Source organism: Lytechinus pictus, chromosome 2 (assembly GCF_037042905.1).
Source record: "Lytechinus pictus isolate F3 Inbred chromosome 2, Lp3.0, whole genome shotgun sequence".
In the NCBI taxonomy this organism is placed as follows: Eukaryota; Metazoa; Echinodermata; class Echinoidea; order Temnopleuroida; family Toxopneustidae; genus Lytechinus; species Lytechinus pictus.
This window is the reverse complement of record NC_087246.1, coordinates 2,775,340-2,794,086: the sequence shown is the minus strand read 5'-3', so window position 1 is coordinate 2,794,086 and position 18,747 is coordinate 2,775,340. Positions and strand designations below refer to the sequence as shown.

The following is an 18,747-nucleotide window of genomic DNA, read 5'->3' as shown; positions in this document are numbered from 1 at the left end:
GAGTTCAATGCTGTTAATTTTAAGTTCATGGAGCGATGAAGAGAAGGAGTTCCAAAGCCGTGGAATATTAGATGAAAAGGCACAGTCACCATAACCCCTTAGGTGTGTAATGGGTACGTGAAGAGTGACACCAGTGCCAGATGAGCGCAAGCCAGGCCGTAGACGACGTTCTATGAGGGAGGTCAACATATCCTGGAGCTAACCCATGGACAGCTGTGAAAGTCAAGAGAAGGATTTTGAATTCGATCCTGGACTTAATTGGTAGCCAGTGCAACTCTTTTAGAACAGGGGTGATGTAGTCATATTTTTTGTACCAGTAAGCAGGTTAACAGCAGCATTCTGAACACCCTGGAGTCTGTTCAGCATAGTAGAAGGAAGACCAACCAGCAGACTGTTACAATCCTAAAGGTATTCACTTTGTATACAAGCAGTTTTACTTCTAAGATAATTAAACACCATATAGGCTAAACCAACACTCGTCTTTCAAACATAATGGTATTGGGTTTGGAATCCCAGCCATGGCATGTTTTCGTTCAGCAGGAAATTTATCCACATTGTGCTGCTCAAATTAGTTGAATGGATATCCCAAGGATTAATTCCTTGAATGCACTGAGCACTCATCTGGTAAAAAGCATAATATATATCCGGTTTATATTTATTAGGTGGCCTGTCAGTATGACAGATGACCTATTATTCATTTATTGTTATTTATTTTTACTGCCAATGTTTGTCCCACATTCCAAATTGGCCATGTCAGTTTCCTTCATTTTCATATATGGGAGTCACTATGGACTATATAGCTAGCCTCTTGTCGAGGCCCTGGCAGCTGCTCTTTGTCGATTATGATCCCCAGCGAAGCGTGAAGTGAAATCACAAGCCCTCATATAGAACATTAATCGGGGCCTGATGGGAGTTAAACATGTAGATGAAATGGTTATGAAAAACATTCTCAAGTATTTTTAACAGTGGTGTCGATCCGCAGCAAGTTCTATTCATCGGGGGGGGGGGGGGGAATATTAATAATACAATGATCGATGCCCATGATTTTGGATATGTGATTTTTTGCTCGATCGATATTTTCCCACACATAACATAACAGAAACATTTTTGGGGCCAGGGGCAGGAGAATAGCTGCTTGGTCAGATCGCCTGGAGAGTGCAAAAGCAAGTTAAATTTTAGGGGCGATTTAAACCTATTAAAACTTGACATGTAAATCAACTTTTGAAATCACAAACAAGAAGAGTACCTTAACGATTCAATAGGCAATGAGTGCGAAACGTGAGCGCCCGAGCGACTTTTGTGTTTGTTTTCTGCCTATATAATGACCTTGTTTCTTTCAATTTTCTCCCTTTTGAAATCTTTTTTCGTCTTTTCCTGGTGTTTTTTCTTCTTTTCCCCCTTTTTTGTGCTGTTGACGAACTGCAGGGTGCAGCGGAACCCCCTGAACCTCCCTTGCTACCAAGGAGGACCTGTAAAGAAAACTCCAGTGGAATGTTGCGAGCGATCGAGCCCGCCCCCCTCCCGGTTTCCTCCTCATTGAACTATATTTCCTCCAGAGATATATAACGCCGCTACGATGTCGACTGTATCCGTGATGCACCAATTTGATTGGATGAAAGTTGTCTCGCACTAGCCATTGCGGAAAAGTGCCGAAAATAATAAGCACTCTAGTCTACGGCATAGCTGTTTCTTTTTCTTCATCTATTTGATGTCATTTCCATTTGCTCACAGATGACTCTTTAAGATTTTTTTTCGTAAGAAATTATGATTTCTTGCCCCAAATTCTCATTTAATGACCTCATTTAGCCCATTAAGGCACTACCTGAAGGAGAAAATTTGTTAGTTAACTTTTCTCTTAACCCGGCCGTATGGGCAAGTTCTTTGAATCAAGCCTAGTTTGATGAACAGCTGATCCATATGCACCGTGTTGAAATGTTCGTTGCTGTGAGTACCGGTATTGCTGGTTTATCCATAATATTATGGATTTACATAAGAAATATCTTGAAACCAAGCTCGAAATACGGATTGAACGCTAACAACTTCGACAAGTACATCGACGACTTGAAATTAAGTAAGTAGATTTTAATTCTGTTGCTCAAATCAGGCAAGGAGACGGAACTTTTTGGGAGATTTTTCGGCGCGGCAAAAGCAACGCAACGTTCGACCTAGACCAAAAGCTTCGGTCTCTGTTATGTTGGTTGTTCAGCTGAACTCCGTTGGCTTCACTCACCAAATACAGAGACCGAAGTTCTAGCGCGATCTGTACAGGGGACTCAATGGCCATATGTTTATGTACTTAAGATCGGATAAAACGGGGAAGTGAATTTGCGCGACAGCCGAGGTAAGTCACTGTTTTTGTTCCTTTTAACTCGATTTTTCACCGTTTCTTGGCAATTAATGCCAAGAGGGAATATCAATTTGCATTTTGGTCGCATTAATTTTCAAAATGTTTATTGATTAAAGACAAAAATTGAAGAGCCCCGACGGGGGGATTTTGCATTGCAAGTCCCCTAATGGTGGCTGCACGCTAGCGAGCCGTCTGTGTATGAGGAGAACTTTAAAAAAAAAAATGTTAAAAAACTCCTCAAAACAGACGGCTGCCAGCTGTCTACGTTCGACCTAGACAGCTGGCAGCCGTCTGTTTCGAGGAGTTTTTAAACATTTTTTAATTTTTTTTATTTCTCCTCATACACAGACGGCTCGCTAGCGTGCAGCCACCATTAGGGGACTTGCAATGCAAAATCCCCCCGTCGGGGCTCTTCAATTTTTGTCTTTAATGAATAAAATTTTTGAAAATTAACGCGACCAAAATGCAAATTAATATTCCCTCTTGGCATTAATTGCCAAAAAACAGAGAAAAATCAAGTTAAAAGGAACAAAAACAGTGACTTACCTTGGCTGTCGCGCAAATTCACTTCCCCGTTTTATCCTCTCAGCTCTCTTAAGTACATAAACATATGGCCAGTGAGTCCCCTGTACAGATCGCGCTAGAACTTCGGTCTCTGTATTTGGTGAGTGAAGCCAACGGAGTTCAGCTGAACGACCAACATAACAGAGACTGAAGCTTTTGGTCTACGTTCGACCTAACCCAGGGAGCTCCCGAACGCCCTGCGCTGCCCGGGCGGGAGCGCCATGGGTTACGTTCGACCTTAACCTAACCAAGGCCAGGGAGCTCGGCCCGCGAAGCGGGTCGGAGCCCAGGAGTCGACCGTGCAAAACGAGGGAGACACTGGGGTAGATTTGGGTCTCAATAGTAATCTTAATAAAATGTGGAAACAGGAATTATGCACTTACCGCGATTACTTGGATGAACGATGAAGGTCTATCGTGACACACAAATCCTGACATCGAGGCACAGACTGGAACCTCTAAAAAAAAATAATCTCGGTCTCGATCGGCCATTTTGTTTTGAATTTTAAAAGGAGAGGTATCGCAACAGAACTTTTCATTTTTTTGAGGTCAGAGCTTAACCCCCGCGCATGCAATGTTTTGAAATCGTCAGCGAATTATTAATACGTGTGAGGAACTCCATGTCGGCTCTAAATCACCAATTTTGAGACTGATAGAATGGAAAAGAAGTGAAACTTTGTGTAAAGTAAGAATATTAGTTTTAATTGTTTTTAAAGATCGTGATGTTGCATGAATTTTATATTCCCCCCCCCCATAAATCCCACCTTTGTCACTCGGAGTATCAGAGCGAGTTCACGGGCTTGATGTTCGGGTAGGTGGAGCGTAGTGTAGCGGTAGTGGAGTGGAGCCTGCACGAACATTGCTTGAGGTACACCGACCCGAACCTCAAGGTGGTGAACTTGTTCGGATACTCCGAGTCAGGAATCCATTTAGTTTCAATTTTCTTTCAAGGAATAAGCTCAACATTTATTCTTCCATGTACACTGCTCTATCTGTGTAGGAATTGGAGGAGGGGGGGGGGGGAGATAACAATGCAATGCATGAATTTACCTATACCAATGGATACTTTTGGATGCTTCTGAATGCAGGCTTAAGAATAAAGTGCATAAACTTTGGTGCTTCATTAGGATCATTGACTCATTTGTGATAGGTCAAGAAGAAGATGACATTCATGATTGTGACACCAACAATGGAAGACAGCATCCACACTGCGCTGCAGGAAAACAGATTCTTGTTTTCTATGGTACAGAATATGGTTTCAGTGAAGAAGTTGCTAATATTCTCTTTAAAAGGTAAGTTTTAAATGAGATATTTTCTGTGTTTTTTTTTGGGTGTCATGTCTTGACCTTCAGGGATGGATTTGAGATTTTTAGAGAAAACTTTCTCTTATTGACTGCATGGGTATAGGCCCAGCGGAGCAAAGTGTTCGCTGTGTCATCATCTTAACTGTTTAGGACTGTTGTTCCAGAAATGGTGGGTGGGCTATACAGAGCATGCATACCTGTTACAACAATATTTGATGTTCTCCTACAGGTTTACATGAGAAAAATAAATTTGTGAATTAATGATGAAATAAGCTTTTGAAGAATGTATTGTGTAGATTTGATATGAAAAGAGAAGGTTTGAATCTGATTAAATCCATAAGTTATACAATCAGTGAATGAAAAATAAAAATAGCTAATGAATCTGGAAAATAATAAAGGAGTAGTTTAACAAATGAATCAATAATAAACATTGGATGTATGATGTTTCTTGAGCAGGCTTATAAATATTGCTGCATCTGCTGATGACGTTGGTCTCTGTCAACTGCAGCCTAGGCTTTTAAATGCCAAAGATTGGAAGCATCTCAGGCTAGAAGATGAACAACTCATCTTGGTCATCATCTCAACCAGTGGAGATGGTAATAAGCTTTAACAATAGAACTATATACATGCATACATGTTTTGCTTCAATTGACCAACTGCAGCCATAAGATGGAAGATAATGATAAAATATTAAATGAGACTCTGTGGTTAAAGCTGTTACCTTGAGAGATATAGTGATCAGAAGAATATCACAGGTTTTTGATGGAAAACTCTACAAGTAAAATGTTTAACTTTTCACCAACAAATAGTATTCCATTCTATGGTGGAAAGCAACATTCTAGAGCTATGTACATGTTCTTGGTTTTTATATGTAAAGAGTATGGAGATTTGGTGATTGATAAGCTTTCAAATTTCCTTCTGAGTTTGAAGCTTTGAACTGGGTATTAAAGTTGATTAAGCCTGGGAAACCTGGGCCCCATATTCCAAATGGTTTTCAATTACATTCAAATTGCAATTGATCTAAAAATATTATCTATTTTATAATCACACTTTGAGATTTAATAATCTATTGCAACACTTTGTAAGACTGGTCCTAGGTTCTTTTTAAAATCAGTTTACATTACGTCTATCAATATCTATCTATTATCTATCTATCTGTCTGTCTGTCTGTCTGTCTGTCTGTACGTCTGTCTGTCCGTCCGTCCGTCTGTCCGTCCGTCCGTCTATCTAATCTATCCAACCTCCCTCTACCTCAATCCATAATAAATGTATATTCATGATGAGTCAAGAATATTCATGCAATTATTTGTTTAAAATTAGTTGTTTCCTTTTTTGTAGGTGTTCCTCCCAGTTCTACGATGGATTGGTACAATTCCTTCATGTCTACCAAGTTTGATCTGACTCACCTCCAGTACTCTGTCTTAGCCCTTGGGGACACCAATTACCCTCACTTCTGCAGAGCTGGACGAACAGTCTATGAAAGGTAAGTCTTATTGAGGTAAGGGCCAGGGTTTTCTTACACACACACTTCAGTTTTGTAAGACCTCAGAAACAATAGAACACAGTTTCTTGTTTCTCGGTCATTAGGAAGAAGACAAAGATGGGGGTATAAGATGCTGTGAATGATGTGAGGCTGGTTAGTGCTTCGATAGTATCCCCTCAGTAGCACTCCCTTAGCATCTTGCTATATTCTTAACTACATTGATTGTGTAATTACAAACAACATCAACAAAGAAACACTGCACCAAAACTATTTCATTATGATTCCCTAAGCAATCTTCCCTAACAAATCTTCCCTAACAACTTGGTCTCCCTGTCATTTTTGCCATATTTTGTGCCATATAGAAAAGTGACATTTCCCTTAAAGATATTTAATGTAGATTTAAGGCTTGTTAATAAACACACCCTTTTATATTTTGATCTCAAATACCAAATTTGACTTAAATTCTAATTTTTAAAAATGTTCCCATTAAAATCATTTCCATTTCATTTCATCATTTCATGATTTGATTTTTACAGGTTTTGTGAGCTAGGAGCCTGTCCTTTCATTCCAATAGCCAATGTTGACATGGAGGACTGGACTGTTATTAATGATTGGATGGACAATATTCAGGATTACCTTCTTAACAATAGCATCAATCTGGTTGTCAAAGAGGATTATTTGTCTCCCCTTCTTATGGATGAAGATGGTTTTCATCGCCTCAAACCATTCATGGCAACTCTTCTTGTAAGAAACTCCATTCCTATCATCACAATTTCCACAAAATTACTTCAGACCTGTAGTATTATTATATTCAAATTTTAAGTGTATTTTGAAAACATAGGTTGTGTTTGACTTGGAAGCTAAAGAGAGAGTTGTCAGACATAGCAGCAACCAAAGGTTGTTAGACATACTCGATCCATGAAAAAGTTAATTCATACTGTATACGCAAGCAACTTGTGATAAATAATTTAGCATAACATTTCTGGAGTTATTCCACAAATGCTACCAAGACTCAAGTGCTAGGCATCCTACATATATAGGCTTTCGCATCCTACTGGTACCTATTCAAGACCTGAATGGAGAATGTCAAAATGTGGATTGACGCCTTGCCAAAGGTTGCAATAAAGGACACAGTAAAGGCGAAGTTATCATAAGACAATAAAGGACCCAATAATTGCATAGTTAACATAAGACAATAAATAAAGGACACAATAATGGCAAAGTTAACATAAGACAATAAAGGACGCAACAATGGCAAAGGTATCATAAGACAATAAAGGACGCAATAATGGCAAAGTTACCATATTTGCAAGTCTTTATGAAATGGGCTCCAGACAGAGTTTCACTTACTGTTAATAAGACTTAGTATAATTTAAGACTTAACTTGTTAAAGTCCATTAAAATATTATAGGTATTAATAACCTTTGTTTGTGATTCTCTTGTATGTAGATTAAGAAGGCACTTACTTATTGTGATGCCACCTCAGACAAGGAAACAATTCACTGTGAATTTTCAATAGAGGGCAGTGAACTGGTATATGAGGCTGGTGATGCTGTGGGTATCTATCCTACCAATAGGATTGAAGACGTGCAATGGGTTTTACGGGCCAGTGGGTTGAATGGAGAAGATACATGTTCTGTTCCGTCATCAGCTTATCAACCTAAAGGTATGAAGCTTATACTTGTAGCTGTTAATTTCAATGAGAAATAAATAAAAAAAATTCATGAGGATAGGGGCAGTGATTTAGTCTGTGTTTGCATAATAGACAGGAAAGCAGAATGCCTTAATACACAAATCTTGTTAATGCTGATTTAAGAAGCATTTTAGCATATTTCAAGGGTGCTGAGTTCAAATGTGCTGTTTTTCAACCTCAAATTTGCTGTTAAAATCCTCAAATCGGCAAAAACAAAAATGGCCACCATTTTAATGCATCAAATGGCCACCATTTTAATTGCATCGTTACTGCCTTCTAAATTGTCTCTCAAACCCAACAGAACAATTAAAATTGGGTATAAGTATGTAATTATGATACTGTGGATTTAATAAATAATGAGATATAAGGTATTATATTATTTATTATTTATTACCTTGTAATGATAGTCCCTGATGAATAGTGTAGACTGGAATGCGTTTCTGCTTCTTTGAAGTTCCAGCCTTCATACAAATTTCTTTACATCTCATCTTGTCAAAATATGCAATCAGTAGCAGTATCATGTGCTGCAACAACTGCAATCTGGGCACTGGATTGAATAGCATGGAGGACTAGACAAAGTGTCCACTTCCCCATGATTGAAGTACCAACTTCTGTATCAGTGCACTGGATTTCTATTAATTCAGCAAAACCTCCCACTACTGCAAGTGTTTGTGGTGTGATAGCTGACGCCTTTGTCATGAATTCATTGGAAAGGAAGGCTTCCAGATTTGCTTTGTTCTCACAAAGAGACAGAAAGCTTGACCACTTTTCTGGTGCAGGAATTGACCTTCTTTCTATGACTTGCATGGGCCTGATTCTACACCAAGCTTCTCTCCATTTAAGCAAGGAATGACTGATGCTCTCAGCTCCCAGATGTTACATCCTTTGTTATGACATTCTTCAGGTCAGGAGGAACCACATCCTTACTGAAGAAATTTGATTTTTGAAAAGCAGAAATTATTTTGTCTTCTAGATTGTCACAGGATTTGTGTGATGGCATGAGCTCATTGTGGACATCGTCGTTCTATGAATCAGTCATCATAATCAACAACTGCGCATTCTCAGGTGTCCAATGCTGTCACTGTTCTAGTTATGCCAACAATATTGCCACTCTTCATCCCAGTACCATTCAGCCATTCCTGGCTGTGTCCAGGGTCTACCTGATAGAACTTTCTCTTTGATTCTTTCACAACAAAGTTGTCATTCTTGAATTCTTGAAGGATTTCTGATTGAAGCCAATGAATTTCAGCCATATGTATACAGTAGCCAATCTGGCATGGTGGGTATGATCAAACATTAAGAAGGGGAGCATCCTATGAAAAGAAGAAATATGTAGGTTGCTAAGAAAATTAATAGAATGTTCATCATATCCATGTACTGAAGCCAAACCTGTGCAGTTGGGTCGTTTTTCTTTTAATAGTTCAAACCAGAATGCTTTAATCTGTTGGCAGAAATGCTACGAAGAGAGAATTTGCAGTGCTTCTGTTAATTCAAAGTTGCTGACTTGCATATTTCATGTAGTGTTTTCTTCAACTCTTGATCACAATCTTCTAAGTATCCATAGAATCAAGAAAGAAGCCGCAGCCACAGAGCTTGGTATGTAAGTCTGTGAACTCTGATAGCTTGTACATATGTATTTCCTCCCATGACATGCTGTGCTGCATTAGATCCCAAAAAGTCATTCTCAATCCACAGATCAGTCAAGCCAGAGTCTTGCATGTGCTGGCCAACGACTCAATGTGAAATTGTACTAATGTGAAATCCTCTAAGATGTGCTATGAGGATACGCTCATATTCTGGGAACTGACCACTTTAATTCGATCAACTTTGGATACAAGGCTTTGAGTACCAGATATGTCTGATTCATATCCTTAGTTTCGTGTAGTATTTTTTCGATGACAGTGTGTATAAGGTATCTATGTCGGGGTCTGAATGATCGGAAGATACCCTACAGTTGTCATTTCAGGATCTATAGAGTACTGTGCTTCTGATTGTCCAGGAAGGTTTTTGTTTTGAACATTTGACTGCCTGTTTAGTATAAATGCATGCAGCTCTGAAACTTTGTACTGTTGTTGATTCATTAGTGGATCCGCGAAACCACTTCTTTTGAGTATACTTGTAAGGAGGTTTGTAGGTTTTCTTAGAGTCTAGATACAGGTGGGTGTTTCATAAAGCTGTTTGTAATTTACAATCAACTTCATACACGACTGGTGACCCTTTCTTGTGGTACATGATATATCCCTGTGTAACTGACTTAGCACCCGAACACATGTTCCAGTCAAATTTGTGACATTTTAAAGAATAACCCTAATCTGGTCAAAGTTCATTGACCCTAAATGACCTTTGACCTTGATCATGTGACCTTAAACTCACGCAAGACGATCAGTGATACTTGATTATTCTTATGCCCAAGTTTCCTGAACTAGATCCATATACTTTCAAAGTCATGATGACATCTAAAAAACTTTATCAAGTTGGCAAACAGCGTTTTTGGATTCAGCACTGTTCAATTACTAGTACCTGAAAACAATAGAAAAGTCAGCATTAACAGAAATGCCTAAGGCACTTTTTGTGGGCATATATTGTAAAATGTGGACCTGTCTACAAAAATTGACAAGAAACATGGGGGAAAATAAAAATGATTTCATTTGGAAAGTCATAAATAACAGATCTTCAGAGTTGTATAGAAATTGTATAGATACAGTGATAAAAATACACTATTATTACAATATAAAGGGTAAAAATAGAGAAATGTTGGTGCTGTGATTCTCAGATGTTGTTAACACTTTGTCTATGCCATCTACCATTTCATTCTCCTTTTCCTCTGAATTGTGTTGAATGTTCTGTTTCAAAATGATTTTTATTGGGAAGTAATCAATGATATAAAAAAAAATTAAAATTTGATGTGAAAGCAATAACTAAAAAAAAAAGAATTTTCCAATGTCTTGTTCCTAATTTTATCTTTCACATAGATCTAAATTATGCATAGTTTTGATAATGTAGGTTGTATTTTGGCAGTATGAAAGCTTTTCTTAAAATTTCGGACATAGCGACATATAATGTATGGAAACTAGATTTTAAGTATTGTAGATAATACCAAAATATAATTTTGAATTACTTGGCTTATTGTTTCTTTGTTTGCTGTTCCCTATAACAAGTTTATTTTTCTCATTTTCAGAGAGCAATGTGACCTTAAGAGAGAGTCTACAAAATTATTATGATCTTAAAAATATTAGAGTGTCATTGCTACAATGTCTGCTAAGACATGCTGATGGTACTGTGAAGGAAAACTTGGAAATCCTCATGAAGAATGGGGTAAGCAATAGCAGATTCACACTGAATAAACTCTATAGGTGTTTTACTTTTAATATATAATTCTAGTTATTTAGTTTATTTGAATTGAGCAAAATTACCCCCAAAATTTCTTTTGAGAGATGATGCTAGTATTAAAGAAATAGCATTCCTGTATGACGAAGGGCAGCGTTAGAGTTACACCAAAACATCAGTGGAATTGAAGTTTCAAGTGAAGATTATTTTGCAATTTATATTTCTTGAAAATATGTATGGCATCATGGCTTTTGGATGAGCAAAATATAGTCCTGCAGTACACTGTAACTGCACATTATCATGAATTTGTTCTGACTTCAAATATAACTCGGTATGGAGATAAAATCTGCAACATATAATGGATTGTTATTAGATGATAGAATGAGATTGTTTAAAGTTTAAGAGACATATGTGAGGCCCATATCGGAATGAACATGATCTCATTCCATTGCCTGATGATGATGGGGAGGGGGCATTTTATTGAGACAATACCCATTTAATCTTCACTGCTATTTCTGATTATTGATGTATAAATCTATGTCATTTGCACAATGGAGTATTTTTTTTATTATTTTCTCTCCAAAATTACAGTGTATCAAAAGATGTAAGAAAAAAATATAGATTTTATCATATCTTTGCATCGACTTTTTATTGAAGATATAAATATGCATATTGTTACTTATAACAATATTAAATTAAATACTATAATCAAACAATCAAATAGGTTGATAAAATTACAGACTTTTTTGTTTTTTAATGAAATAAAAAACTTCAATTTAATTTCTCTTCTGCCTTTTATTTGTAAAGACCTCAAGGTCAAACCAAGCCCTCTCAGGTTACATGGAAGTAGCTGAGGTTGGTGATGTTCTTGAAGATTACCCTGTGAAGCTTTGTCAAGAAGAGCTCCTGGCAAATCTAAGGCCCCTTCAGCCTCGCTATTACTCTATCTCATCCTCCCCTATCTTGGTGAGTTCATACATGTATATTGTACCTGGTTACTTCCAGCACACAGACATATGGTTGAACAGCAATATATCTCATAATAGACAGTGTTATATCATGATATGGGTCGAATGAAATTTAGAATTATACTCTGTCAACATGTTCTTTAACACTCATTATTTTAAATATAAATTCCAACTGTAGAAGTTCAAAGAGAATCTGGCACACTGACCATCTAGGTATTTCTATGTATGAGTGAAATGTATGTACCAAACAATTTTGGTAGAAAGTCAGTATTTGCCCAAAATGTGGGGCATTTTTCTGATTTTTCCCAAATAATGATTTTAGACATGTCCATGTGTGGTTCTCTGTGTTTTTAGATCATCAGCATATTCATATTTGAGCCAAGATAACTTCACAAAGATTGTGAAATGTTTGGTATATTAGAACTTACTACTTCTAGATCCAGAAAGATATAGTGATATCAACCATGATTTTAAGACTTGTGTCAAAATTTCTCTCAAATGTATAACTTTAATCCCCGATTGATTTTGAACAGGAAAGGTGAAGGAAAGCAGATTACGGTTATAAGAAGTAATTGTAACCAAGTGAAGTGAAAATGAATTGTGTCCTTTCTTGAGCAGGATTCAAACAGGATTTGTGTAACAGCAGCTATCATCCGCTACTCCAACAGAGGGCGTCCTAGAGTTGGCGTGGCAACAACCTTCCTCCAGGATAGGCTTGACCTCCATGACCTTTGTCCTGTCTTCATCAGTCCAAGTCCAGACTTCCGATTACCCAAAGATAGGACAAAAGACATTATCATGATAGGACCAGGAACGGGTATAGCTCCATTCAGGGCGTTTATTCAAGAGAGAGGTATGATGATTCAGTTTTGGGCCCCTTCGCATAAAAGGTACTATTATATTAACTTTGTCATCCAATGGTAACTACCATGGTAACCCTGATCAACAGCCAATCAAAATCAAGGATTCCATGCAAGTTACCATTGGATGGCAAAGTTACCATAGTGGTAACTTTAATGCAACGGGGCCCTGATCTCTCCAATGAATTTTATCCTGTTTTTATTTTTTTTTTATTTAGAGCGGGTGGGGGCAGGTAAGGGCAGAGGATAGTACACTTTGCTCTTCAATGTTACTATTCAATGAACTATCTTCTGATAAAAAGTTTATACAGTTTGTTTTTATTGAAAATCCATCTAAAAAGTCCATGTAACACTTGATCACAACTCTGAACAGGAAAAAAAGAATTTACAGATTAGATACAAAAAACTATTTTATCAGTTATAACATTATGGTACACTTGAACAGAAGTAAAGAGGGGACTACAAATATCAATAACAACAAACAGAAGGAAACTTAAGAAGCAGGTTCTATTTCTTCAACACTTTATGTATATACATTTTCTTCTGTGCATTGCTTGAGTTGATAAAAACTATAAGATGATGAAATGGATCTTAATCCAATGATTGTTTGACAACAAATAAGAGCAAACATATGATCAAGAGGTATCCTACTAATCTCTATAAAAATCACACTTCAAATTTTCCAGTTGTGTATTGAATATCATGTTTTCTATATTGTGTGCACATTTTCGCTTAAGCATGACTTTTAGTCAGACTTGTTTGTAAAACATGAACTCCAGGCATTTAGTTTGCCTTACCCATAATTTTACTTTTGAAATGTCAAAACCAATCGGAACTATCAGTCATCAGTTTACTGTATATCCCTTTATGTTTTTAAAGTGAAATAGGTTCACATCATTTAACAAAGAAAACAATGATTCAGTTTTGTCATTAGTAGTGTTTCCCACACTCGATAACTTCTAAACCGTCTCTTTTGGAAGGTACTTTTTGACATTTATTCTTTTCTGCTCTCACTCGTGGGTATAATCTGTATGATATCATTGTTCTTTTCTGTTCATTTATCCCATTGGCATATGCCTACAGTTCATTTAGGTGCAAGCGGAATGAATCTGCTTTATTTTGGTTGCAGACACAATGCTAAAGATTTTCTCTACAAAAAGGAACTAGGTATGTAATAATTAGTAAATATCTAAGGTATTGTCATAATGCTTTCGCTCTTGTTCAACTCCTCCAGAAAATAACTCCCATGGTAACTTAGAATTTGCTTTTCAAATGAGTTTCCCCAAGTGATCCCTGGAAAGACAAATACAAGAGGGAGTTTTCACTGGGTGAGAGTTAAAAATAAATTCTTTGGGCAATTTTAACTCATGGAGCTATCCTCTCAGGGATTTTGTCCAGTTACACCTATAGACCCAGACCATAGCTAATAGTGATATTGACAAATGGGAAATATATAAGCTACATAGTATATCAATGTAAGTTTTATGCATATTCACTACTTGACAGCTGAGTATTTTGCTGTAAGGTATTTCACATTTCTTCTACTTCATCTAGCAATCATAACCTTGATCTTTCTTTTGTTCTCTAGTCATTATACTTCTTTCAAGACAAGCGTCTCTTATGATGGGACTATCATGTTCTGGTGCTGTATGATAAAGTCCCCAGTTTTTTCACATTACTGGACATTGTTTATTGTTGTTTATTAATAGAGAAAATGGTGGTTGATGGTCACCTAAAACTTCGTACTGCTTTCTCCCGGGATCAAGAGAAAAAGGTTTATGTTCAGCATCTCATTCAACAAGATACCCTGATGATTTGGAATATGATACAGGTACTGATACATCAGATATATCTCCTCTTCTCTCCATTTGGAATATCTTTTACTTTATATGTGTGTGTGTGTCTCTGGTCTTCTATTTTGCCCTTTGCATGAGCCACAGAGCTGGGGGGGGGGGGGCGGTGGGTTTGGCTGGTGAGGGCCCCACTTTTCCCTCTAAGCTTGTACAAAAAATATGAAATTACCACCTAGGTATTGTATTTTTATTGAATTATACTGTAAATAATTAAAGTTCTGTTTTTAAGTCAAATTGTAGTTTGAGAGCAATCGTGCAAGTGCAATCATGTGTTTATATTTTTCGTGCATTCAGATCTAATCTCCAGGTTGCTCTGCAGTAGGTGCTGTTTATAGTTTTCATCTCATAAAGGAATAGGGGTTATATATCAACTTTCATGAAATATAACATGTATTCTTGCAAAGCTCTTATCTTATTTCACTGGAACAATACATCATCTTGCAACTCAATATTACCTTATAAGAAGGAAAGCTTGAATGCTTGAAAATAAGCAGTCAGAAGACCAATGACCTTAAATCCCTTCTGAGGAATGTGAAAGCACGCAGTGTGTATCTACATGATATGGGGAAAAATTTAACTACAGAAAACAAGAAGTCCTTCTGGAAATTCATAAAGAGCTTAAGACAGTGTTCTACTGGAGTAGCCTCTCTGAACACTTCAAGAAGTATTGCCGTAACTCCGCAGGACAGGGCAAATGTCCTCAACTGCCAGTTCGAGTCTGTGTTCACTCAAGAGGACTGTCACAACCTACCTACACATATAACTTCTTCTTGTCCATCTACATGTATCAGTCAAATTGTGATAACAAGCCAGGGAATTGTAAAACTCTTGAAAGAACTTAAACCACAAAAGGCACCAGGCCCAGATGGAATCCTACCATCAGTTCTAAAGGAATGTGCAGACAGCATTGCTCCAATTTTACAACAGATCTACCAAAAGTCAATAGATACTGGAGAACTTCCTGAGGACTGGTTAAGGGCAAATATCTCTCCCATATTCAAAAAGAGGGATCGCTCCGAAGCTAGCAACTATAGACCTGTTTCGTTGACGTCTATTCCATGTAAATTGTTAGAACATATCATCCACTCAAACATTATGAATCACCTCGAGAAACATGGGATATTAAATAAAGAACAACATGGCTTCCGGAAAGGTCACTCCTGTGAAACCCAACTTGCTGAAACTGTCAACGACCTGGCCGAGACTTTGAATCACCAGGGCCAAGTAGATGTTATCATAACTGACTTCAGCAAGGCCTTTGACACCGTCCCTCACCAGAGACTTCTTCTAAAGCTGAACCAATCAGGCATCACAGGACCCCTCCAAATATGGATAAGAAACTTCCTTACTAAACGGTCTCAGAGGGTAGTACTAGAAGGCGAAGCATCAGCCTCTGTTCCTGTAAGATCGGGCGTCCCTCAAGGTACAGTTTTAGGGCCTTTGCTATTCTTACTGTACGTCAACGATCTTCCCAAAGATATACAGTCACATGTTCGACTGTTTGCAGATGACTGTATACTTTACCGTGAGATAAAATCACAGGATGATGGGAAAGTTCTACAACAGGACATAAATACCCTGTGTAACTGGGAAGCTACATGGCAAATGAGATTTAACACCGATAAGTGTCATGTCATGCACGTCACTCATAAAAGGAAACCCCTTCTAACCACCTATGATATGAATGGGAAACGACTAAACGTTGTCACAAGTCACAATTACTTAGGTGTCGAGATAAATAGCAAATTAACCTGGTCGGATCATGTTAATACTACCATATTCAAAGCGAATAGGGTTTTAGGCCTCCTTCGAAGAAACTTGTATAGTTGCCCCCGTAATGTAAAAGAAACAGCCTATAAAGTGTTAGTACGTCCAAAGTTGGAGTACTGTGCTTCTGTGTGGGACCCATACACGAAAGACCAGATCAGTAGACTAGAAGCAGTTCAACGAAGAGCAGCTAGATTCGTCTGTAAAGATCACAGGAGAACCAGTAGTGTTTCCCAGATGCTGAAGTCACTTGAATGGAAATCTCTCGAAGATAGAAGAGCCATCTCAAGACTTACACTTTTATATAAATCTGTAAATCACAGTGCTTCAATCAACGTAGGTCGATACTTAACAACTCCCTCTCAAAATTCTGTCAGGACACGGAAATCATCGTCAATCTCTTTCTCCCGACCAACAACAAAAAAAGATTGCTTCAAGTACTCCTTCCTTCTGAGGACTATGGCAGAATGGAATCTGCTACCAGTAGACATACGTGAAGCTAAATCGGTCGATGGTTTTAAGACAAGGCTAAACAAAATTCAAATGTCTACTTTCATCCGGGGGGCACACCATTAATTCAAATTCATCACTAGCCACACACGCCTGCAGCAATTATATCCCAATTGAGGAGTTTGCCTGCAGTAACAGGAAGAAGAAGAAAGCTTGAATGCTTGAAAATAAGCAGTCAGAAGACCAATGACCTTAAATCCCTTCTGAGGAATGTGAAATCAGTATCCTACTGCATATACTTATAAGATCATCTGAAAGTAAATTTGCTTAAAAAGTCTTTCTCCTGTAAAACAGAGGTACAAATTATTACACATGCTGTGTTACTCTATTTCTAATTGAAATAAAATCTACAATGAAGCAAGTATTGATAGACCTATATATCTGAGCGTAAATTGGTTTTAAACAAAAATCTTATCTCAATTTCATAAGAAGGGATGATTATCAATTATTAAAATAGGTCACATAGATAAGCCAGATGGATATTGGAGGGCATTGATCAACTTATTAAGGTTGATACATCTAGATGAAATGTATGAATGTCTATTATATCATTACTTACCTAGTTCATTATTTGTATATTTTATTCAAGGGAGGAGCACATATGTACGTTTGTGGTGACGCCACGCATATGGCTTCGGATGTTCATGAGGCCTTGCTAACAATCATCAAGGACAAAGGATCCATGTCAGAAGATGATGCATTAAAATATCTTAGAACCATGGAAGAGAATCATAGGTATCAAAAAGATGTCTGGGTAACCTAAACACATACAAAATACTAGGTCAAATTGATATACCCAATTCAGCAAGAGATTCATATATATATATATATATATATATATATATATATATATACCGATATATAAAACCTTGAAAGCAAAAACATCAACAACAAAAAAACCGACCGAAACTGAATGAAATGGCAGTTTTCGTCGTCCTCTGTTCACCATGATTTGCTATTTTTTAATATACCATTTAAAATGTTTGAGCATTTCATCGATTTTGGGAATTCCTACTGGGTTCAATCTAGTTTTTATTAACCTCTCATCAAACCTGATCTCTCAAGATTTAGATCATTTTTTACTCAACAGACCACATAATTTGTACAGAGATGTACTATTTCCATGTTTGGGGCCTGTATGTCAACCCAAGATCATATGATCACTACACAATTCATTTCTGCACCATTCATACAGTATTCTTGCTACGATTGTACAATGCTAATCATGATAGACCAAATGGACCTTAGTCTCAACGACCAAGTAAACTCAAGTAAGTGAGTGAGTGAGTGGGTGGGTGTGTGGGTGACTGAGTGGGTGAGTAATGTCTGAGGTTTGATTTTTTTATGAAGATTAAGATTGACCCAGATTAAAAAAAAATCTGACTAGTTAATATCTGTAAAAACATAGCACTCCCATGTTCTTGTATGTCATGTGACCTAGGTATTAACTGATGTGTGACATTGCCTTAAAATCTATTAACTAATGTTAATAACATTAAGATCATCAAGATGACATTTCTTTAGTGTCATCAAAAAAAATTGTCATTCCATTGATGTATTCCTGAATATTTTCTACAGATTTATTTTTTGTTTTTATTTGAATGAGTCATTCATTTGTATTTTAATGGTTGTATAGATATCTTTAGAAATCATGTATTTAATGTATTTAATTTTTTTATTTTGTAATGTAACCATTTGTTTTACAAATTCATTTTTAATGTGAATAATAAAAATGTTGAACCTGTATCTCCAAGATAAATGTATTTCGAAAGTGACTCATTAAACAAAGAAGATAAAATCATGTGTCAACCCATCATCTTTGACAAAGTATTTATTAGTTACTGGTTTAAAACAAGGTACACCTCACTCCCCAGTCCAGTAGATATGAATATAAATATTGAAGTGAAACAAACAACATAACAAAATTTCATCAAAATCAGATTAAACTTATCAAGTTACAGCATTTTGAAATGTGTATTTTTCCACAACATCCTTCAAAAAAAAAAATGAATATTTTATGGGGGCTACATTCCTTTTAGCTTAATGCAGCTGCTGGTTCAACCCATATTTTT

At 37.0% G+C, this 18,747-nt stretch overlaps 1 protein-coding gene across 1 annotated transcript; it reads left to right on the top strand.

Annotated features, from left to right (window-relative positions):
* Nucleotides 1-1,841: 1,841 nt before the first annotated feature.
* Nucleotides 1,842-18,456, top strand: LOC129255011 (NADPH oxidoreductase A-like). The gene is made up of 13 exons (XM_064107242.1): nucleotides 1,842-2,071; nucleotides 4,061-4,202; nucleotides 4,671-4,810; nucleotides 5,553-5,697; nucleotides 6,234-6,441; nucleotides 7,147-7,363; nucleotides 10,569-10,705; nucleotides 11,525-11,683; nucleotides 12,304-12,538; nucleotides 13,629-13,712; nucleotides 14,255-14,376; nucleotides 17,265-17,410; nucleotides 17,766-18,456. The coding sequence occupies exons 1-13, from the start codon at nucleotides 1,918-1,920 to the stop codon at nucleotides 17,833-17,835; spliced, it is 1,959 nt and encodes a 652-aa protein (XP_063963312.1). The 5' UTR covers nucleotides 1,842-1,917; the 3' UTR covers nucleotides 17,836-18,456.
* The last annotated feature ends 291 nt before the right edge of the window (nucleotides 18,457-18,747 follow it).

What these genes read in the sequence shown, in the direction of transcription:
- LOC129255011 (XM_064107242.1), top strand. Translation starts at nt 1,918, where the DNA reads ATGCACCGTGTTGAAATGTTCGTTGCTGTGAGTACCGGTATTGCTGGT. An exon ending in ATCAGCTTATCAACCTAAAG is followed by an intron (nt 7,364 to 10,568) that starts GTATGAAGCTTA and finishes TCTCATTTTCAG; the next exon opens with AGAGCAATGTGACCTTAAGA. An exon ending in TCTCATCCTCCCCTATCTTG is followed by an intron (nt 11,684 to 12,303) that starts GTGAGTTCATAC and finishes TTTCTTGAGCAG; the next exon opens with GATTCAAACAGGATTTGTGT.